Source organism: Gadus macrocephalus, chromosome 23 (genome assembly GCF_031168955.1).
Source record: "Gadus macrocephalus chromosome 23, ASM3116895v1".
Classification (NCBI taxonomy): Eukaryota; Metazoa; Chordata; class Actinopteri; order Gadiformes; family Gadidae; genus Gadus; species Gadus macrocephalus.
The window spans coordinates 19035760-19043259 of record NC_082404.1 but is presented as its reverse complement, the minus strand read 5'-3'; the positions used below and the strand labels follow the sequence as shown (position 1 = coordinate 19043259).

General features: G+C 53.9%; 2 protein-coding genes across 2 annotated transcripts in view; one reads left to right on the top strand and one right to left on the bottom strand.

Moving 5' to 3' along the window:
- Nucleotides 1–4959, top strand: part of slc7a14b (solute carrier family 7 member 14b) — an 8266-nt gene extending 3307 nt beyond the window's left edge. Inside the window, exons 5-7 of the mRNA XM_060045264.1 lie at nucleotides 200–408; nucleotides 1406–2208; nucleotides 4009–4959. Of these exons, the coding sequence (XP_059901247.1) occupies nucleotides 200–408; nucleotides 1406–2208; nucleotides 4009–4400 (1404 nt within the window). The 3' untranslated portion in view covers nucleotides 4401–4959. The remainder of the gene's footprint in view (nucleotides 1–199; nucleotides 409–1405; nucleotides 2209–4008) is intronic.
- The window catches only part of LOC132452582 (claudin-11-like), a 5858-nt gene continuing 3306 nt past the window's right edge, over nucleotides 4949–7500 (bottom strand). The window contains exon 3 of the mRNA XM_060045263.1: nucleotides 4949–6649. Within this exon, the coding sequence (XP_059901246.1) occupies nucleotides 6390–6649 (260 nt within the window). The 3' untranslated portion in view covers nucleotides 4949–6389. The remainder of the gene's footprint in view (nucleotides 6650–7500) is intronic.

Genomic DNA, 7500 nt, shown 5'->3' with positions numbered 1-7500 from the left:
TTTTACGTACTACCATGATACTAATGTATCATATTATCTATTAATAATAAGAAACACTTTTGTTGTTTTATGAGTTTTATGTTTTTCAACTGAAGACAAACCATGAGTCAATCCCAACTTCGAGACATAAAAGGGTTTTCCTCTCCTCCCTTTTCCTCCCCCCTCTCTCCCTCCCCCCTCTCCCCCCTCTCCCCCCCAGGTGAGCGTGATCCTCACCCTCATGGTTCCCTACGAGCGCATCGATGGCTCGGCGCCGCTCATGGAGATGTTCGCGGCGCACGGCTTCCAGTGGGGGAAGTACACGGTGGCGGTGGGCTCCATCGCCGGCCTCAGCGTCTCCCTGCTGGGGTCGCTGTTCCCCATGCCCCGGGTCATCTACGCCATGGCCCGGGACGGCCTGCTCTTCAGGTACCGGGGGGTGGTGGTCATGATGAAGATGATGAGGAAGATGGTGGTGGTGGTGGTGGTGGTGGAGGTGGTGGTGGTGGTGGAGGTGGTGGTGGTGGTGGAGGTGGTGGTGGTGGTGGTGGTGGAGGTGGTGGTGGTGGTGGAGGTGGTGGAGGTGGTGGTGGTGGTGGTGGTGGTGGTGGTGGTGGTGGTGGTGGTGGTGGTGAGGGTGGTGGGTAGTAGGTGGTGGTGGTGGTGGTGGTGGTGATGGTGGTGGTGGTGGTGGTGGTGGTGGTGGAGGTGGTGGTGGTGGTGGTGGAGGTGGTGGTGGTGGTGGTGGTGGTGGAGGTGGTGGTGGTGGTGGTGGTGGTGGAGGTGGTGGTGGTGGTGGTGGTGGTGGTGGTGGTGATGGTGGTGGTGGTGGTGGTGGTGGTGGTGGTGGTGATGATGGTGGTGGTGATGATGGTGGTGGGTAGGTGGTGGTGGTGGTGGTGGTGGTGGTGGTGGTGGTGGAGGTGGTGGAGGTGGTGGAGGTGGTGGAGGTGGTGGTGGTGGTGGTGGTGGTGGTGGTGGTGGAGGTGGTGGTGGTGGTGGTGGTGGTGGTGGTGGTGGTGGAGGTGGCGGTGGCGGTGGTGGTGGTGGTGGTGGTGGTGGTGGTGGTGGTGGTGGTGGTGGTGGTGGTGGTGGTGCATTAGTATTTAGTGAAGCAAAACAAGCTGTACATTATCTTTATCATCACATGAAACAACATTTCATGTTTATGTTTGTCATCGCTATATTGTTCCCCTTTTCAGTGTTTGGTGTTCAGAAAGTGCTCACGAAAATGTTGTTCGCTCAGTCTTAATGCTGTCGACATGTCCTGGAGAGCAACGACGTGTGGAAACGGAGAAGACCTCTTTTGATTATTCAGTGTGCGTGTGTGTTTGTGCATGTGTGTGCGCGTGCGTGTGACCTGCTTGTGCGTGTGCGTGTGCCATGTGTGCGTGTGTGCGTGTGTGTGTCTGTGTGCCCGCTGCAGGGGCCTGGCCTACGTCCCCGCCCTCACCCACACCCCCGTGCTGGCGTGCGCGGTGTCGGGCTCGCTGGCCGGCGTGCTGGCGCTCCTGGTCAGCCTGCGCGACCTCATCGAGATGATGTCCATCGGCACCCTGCTGGCGTACACGCTGGTCAGCGTGTGCGTGCTGCTGCTGCGCTACCAGCCCGACGACACCGTGGACACGCACCACTACGCCCCCGACGACGCCCCCGACGCCCGTCTCCATGACGACGGCGACGACGGAGACGAACCCCCCGTCTCCAAGGACGAGCAGATGCTGATCGACGGCGAGGAGACGGAGGGCGGGGCCTCGTACCACGCGGGCGGCGCCGGGGGCGGGGCCGGCGACGACTCCGCCTTCCACACGGGCCCCACCTCCCTGCTGAAGCGCCTCCTGGGGGGCCACTACTACGTCCTGCGGGCGCGGCTCGGCCTCCCCGACGGGGGCGCGCGGCCCACGCCGGCCACGGGCCGCACCGTCACACGCTGCACCGTGCTCCTCTTCTTCCTCTCCTTCCTGCTCTGGGCCACCGTCATCTTCGGCGTGGAGCGGGCGTCGGGCGCCGGCTCCGCCTCCGTCTGCGGCCTGGTCGCCACGGCGATCGGGGGGGTGATGGCGGAGCTGTTGCTGGTGATCCTGCGGCAGCCGGAGAGCCCGCGGCGCCTGCCGTACATGGCGCCCTGCGTGCCCTTCGTCCCCGTGGCCGCCATCTTGGTCAACAGCTACCTGATGCTGAAGCTGTCGGCCATCACCTGGGTCCGCTTCACCGTGTGGTGCCTCATAGGTAGGGCGGCCGACGGACTCGAGCTCGCAACCCGCCTCAGGTCGGGTTGAGCTGTGATTGGTCCGCTAACGTAGACTAGGGCTGTGATTGGTCCGCTAACATAGACTAGGGCTGTGATTGGTCCGTTAACGTAGACTAGGGCTGTGATTGGTCCGCTAACGTAGACTAGGGCTGTGATTGGTCCGTTAACGTAGCCTAGGGCTGTGATTGGCCCGTTAACGTAGCCTAGGGCTGTGATTGGTCCGCTAACGTAGACTAGGGCTGTGATTGGTCCGTTAACGTAGCCTAGGGCTGTGATTGGTCCGTTAACGTAGCCTAGGGCTGTGATTGGTCCGTTAACGTAGCCTAGGGCTGGGCGATTAACCGAACTTCGATCACGATTTAGATTTTAGCGTCAAATAACATTATCGAGTTTTCGATTATTCTTTTTATCATTATTTATTTTTTCAAAAGTTTTACAGAAAGTGCAGAACAGCTCTCTAACTCAAAAATAATCGTTTGAATAATCGTGATTTCAATCTCGACCAAAATAATTGTGATTATGATTTTTTCCATAATCGAGCATCCCTAACGTAGAACCCACGATAACCCGGCACGGAACCAAAACCGGTTAACGACTGCGTCGAAGCGACTTCATGGTCATTGAGTTGCGTCAGCGCCCGACCATATGTTCACATGTTGCTGCTGTCGGCCTGTGATCTAACCTCCTAAAATAGTCTTCCAGTTCATTTATGAACTTCAAAGATGATAATGAAGATAGATGAAGATAATCATCTTCCCATTAAGTTCACCAAAGATCGCTGAAATAGGGACTTTTTTCTGTGTTCCTTATGTCCAGCTCAGATCAGTGAGATCACCCCTCTTTGGAGGTCTGTTGTGGTCTGAGTGTTTCCCAGGGAATAGTGTGGGCCTTCGGAGGAGCCAGACCCCCTCTCCCCCTCTCCCTCCCCCTCTCCCCCTCTCCCCCTCTCCCCCTCTCCCCTTCTCCTCCCTTTCATCTGCTGTCGGTTGGCAGCTGAACGGGAAAGAACAAAGTGGTGGAATTCAGGAGGATTGATAGTTCTGTCCAGATAACCTTCCACTCTTCTCTTAGCCTGTTCTCTTTTCTCCCTCCCTTCCTCCTCCTCCCCTCTCTCTCCCCCTCTCCTCATCTCCCATCATCTCCTCTGGCCTCCTCCCCTCTCCTCCTCCCCTCTCTCTCCACCTCTCCTCTCCTCTACCCTCCCTTCCTTCTCCTCATCTCCCTCTCTCTCCCCCTCTCCTCATCTCCCATCATCTCCTCTGGCCTCCTCCCCTCTCCTCCTCTCCCATCTCCCCCTTCCCTCCTACGTCCTCTTGTTTCCTCCGCTCTCCGGGGATGCGCTGCAGAGAGAGCTCTGACTCAGCAGCCGTTGAGCAAGGCGTTCCATCATCTCATACACTTTGCTGCTCCTCTCCGTGAAGGAGTTATTTTAACTTACCAGCTGTGTTTGAACTCCTCCTCCTCCCCCTCCCTCCCCCTGACTCCTCCCTCCCCCACTCTCCCTCCCCCCTCCCTCTCGCTCCCTCCCTCTCCCCCTTCCTTCCCTCCCTCCCCCCTCCCTCCCTCCCTCCCTCCCCCAATCTCCCTCCCCCTCCCTCCCTCCCTCCCTCCCCCAATCTCCCTCCCCTTCCCCCCCTCCCACCCTCTCGCTCCCTCCTCCCTCCCCCCTCCCCCACTCTCCCTCCCCCTGACTCCTCCCTCCCCCACTCTCCCTCCCTCCTTCTCCCCCCTTCCCTCCCCTCCCCCCTCCCCCCTCTCCCCTCTCCCCCCCCCCCCAGGGCTGCTGATCTATGGCTGCTACGGCGTGTGGAACAGCACGCTGGAGCTCAACGCGCGCGAGGAGCAGGCCGGCGCCAGCACCTACCAGCGCTACGACGACCACCTGGACGACACCTTCGCCACGGGGGACGACCCCGCGGCCGAGGGCCCCTACCAGGGCTGGGCGGCCCCCGAGGAGCGGGGCCACCAGTACCAGCAGCAGGGGGGCCCCCGCTACGACCCCGACTCAGAGGACCGGGACGAGAGCGGCGGCGGCGGCCAGCATCACGAGAACGGTGACCACGGCGACCAGTACGGGTACCAGTCCGGGCCCACGGACCAGCGCGCCCCGGGCGGGGGAGGTCGAGGGCGGGAAAACCACGCGTTCGACGCAGAGGACGAGGACAGCTAGGCGACGACGCGGTCGGACCGGTCATGGAGACGGTCCGGTCCTGGTTTCCATGGTGATGTCGGTTGTGAGTCCACTGAACCCTTTTAGTTTTTTCGTTCCGCGTCGTCCCACAGAGGGTCGAGGTGCACCCTGTTGTGCTTTGTGTGCGCGCTTGGTTATGGGGTGATGTGTGTGTTGAGTACCGCGGCCTTCTGGGCCTGAGGCCAGCAGGAGCCGCGGGGGAAGGACCAAACTTTTTGGTGACGAACTTATAAATATAATAGTTGTTTTTGTTGTTTGAGGTTTTACGGGTGTTCTGTTGACAGTGGGACTTGTATCTGTGAATGTTAATGCCCTTAAGACAAACGTGGTCGTGAAAACTTTGATCGTAACGTATTTCTCCGTTTGTGGGGTTTGTTTGACCTGTTGAAGCTCCGACTACACTCAGAAAAGTGTCCGACCTTTCAATTTTCCGAAGTTTCCGATGTCTACGACTCACTTTAGCGTGAGCTACTGCTGTCCTGTACACTTGAATCACTGGTGAGACAGGAGAATGAGTGAAGCGAATAAATGGTTTTGTTTCTTTATTCATATACAATGACAAGTTCATTTAAAACATACAAATCGCTGAATAAACAAAAAAAAAAATCTATAAAGCACAATGATAAGTTATTTGCGTTGCACAACATAAACATTGCTTGTTTATTACCAAATATATTTAACATAAGATCAAAGTAAAGTAACAAAACAGGACTATGGTGCTGTCACAACTAAAGCTAATAGATTTTTTGGGCATCAATCCAAATACGCAAATAAATGCAAATTTTTTTGTGTTGTTCTTGTCATGACCCGGCAAATTTGCATTGATAGACTTGAAATATTTGACCTAGGCGTGAATTTCACTTGACTGAATCCTTTGCACGAGTAGCGCAAATTGAATATTTGCTTTGTTTTTGGTATGAATACACCTTTATAGCTTCCTTTCGGGGTTAGGTTTGTAATTTGGTTCTGGGGTTAGGTAATAAAAGAAGAAAAAGTGAGATAACAAAATATGGAGAATGAGTAATCCCCAAAACAATAATTGAAACACTACAAGAAAAAATTGAGATGATGGGGAGACTGAAAAAAGCAATTAAAAAGTAGGACTTCGGACCAGGGTACCGCCGCAGGAGTGCGAGTGATGGTTCCCCAAACATGACTCCTGGGGGCCCTCAGATCGCGCCCGGTCCTGGGACGAGGCCCGCTGTCCCAGGGCCCGGTTCCCTGTCAAAGACCTCCGACTGGATAAGGGAGTGAGCAGGCGAGTTGTCTGTGACTCCGATATCCAGTCCACTGTCCACGTTTTGGTTGATCCTCTCACCCCTGAAATTACCCTATAGAAGTATTAACATGTACCGCCTTGAAATCATCAGAGAAAGCCACACAACAGATCACCGTTATAGCGATGAAACTGTGGAATGGTCTCCTAACCTGCCTGTAGCACTTTGTATACCGTGAAGCACCTTTGCAAAAGCTTTGAAGAGCATAACGATATAACTCATACCATACGGCATGTTGGTAAATCAAAAAAAATTACGACATTTATGAAATAATGAGGCGATGCAAAGACCCACATTTTATAAGCAATAATAAAAGAAAAAGAAGAACCAGATGGTAAATAAGACTGTTAGATGAACCCATACTTTTATTCACACATGGGCGAGGCATGGCAACATGTTTTTATCACTACATACTAGGGGCCCGGCGGGGCCCGATGGGGACGAGGCACCGTAACCCATAGCAACGGGAGGAGACCCCTGTGGTACCTAACACCTTGCCCTGCATGCCCGGTATTACGGCGCAATACACGGGAATCGTGGGACGGTTTCCTCATAAAATCAACCAATAAAGAAAAGAGATGGAAATGTGAAATCGCGGTGGAAGAACTGCGTCTGACGCTGCGTTTAAAAATCGATCACTCGCTGAGCACAAAGAGTTCTCCTGGCTCCATTGCCCAGCATGCCTTTGCGCTCACACGTGCACGCTCTTGGCGTGGTTGGCGGGCGGGTCGAGGGGCGCGGCCCGGCCCGACTGTCTGGAGTAGTAGAAGCTGTTCTCCCGGATCGGCAGGGCGGCGCCGCTGCCATGGCAACAGAGGACGATGGAGCCGCCGCAGAGGCAGAGGCCGGCGCCGACCCAGCCAGTGTACAGCGAGAAGCCGAACGCCATCAGAGCCTTCTCCATGTTGGTGGCGACCGGGAACCAGATGGTGGCGACGGCCCCGCAGACAGCTGGGCGGGGGATTGGAAATGGTTGGATTTAAATACATTTACGCGGTCTAGCTCCCCTAGAGGTGCTATTTCGCAAACTTTTTCAATAATGTATTCTTGTATATAAGCTTACGACGCGCGGCCATGCCTCGGTTTCGCGATAACAGACAAACTCAAATCTGAACCTTAGTTTCACTTTCCTTTTCGTTTTATATTTGTTTCGAGAACTCGAGAAGAAGATTTGTGGAACTCCAATTTTGTATCTGAATTAGTGACGGGTGATTTGAAATCGTATGAAATGATATGTTTGAATTACACAGAGTTGAATTAAAAAAGAAATAATTTCCGTTTTCAAAGTATGATTTTTAAATGTAAGGATTTCAATGGTGTTTACATTTTCGTATTCAAAATTCAATGGCTTTTAAAATTCAAAACATTCTGGCAGTGATTTGCTTCCATATCATTTGTACTAGTATTTTAGCCTGTAGTTTAGCGATTAGTTTAGCATGAGCATCCATGTTTTTCCCAACTTGTAGGTCGGAGATGAAGCGATTCCCATTTCCGACATCCCACCTCCGACCATAAACAAACGCAGCATAAAAATAAAAATGCTCAGCTTGATTTTTTGGAACAATCCCCTGATGTCTTGACAATTCTGTTGTTTAAAGGAGACGTATTATTCCACCAGGTGTGAGTGTGATTAGCCTTACAAGCTGTTTGAAAATCTGCCCCATATGACATCACTAGTGGGCGTGTCCACATAGATCTGTGCTGGATAGATGAGCAACGGTTACGTCAGTCCACTGGGACGGCTGGTAGACCGATCTATCCACCACAGATCTAGGTGGACACGCCCACTAGTGATGACATAT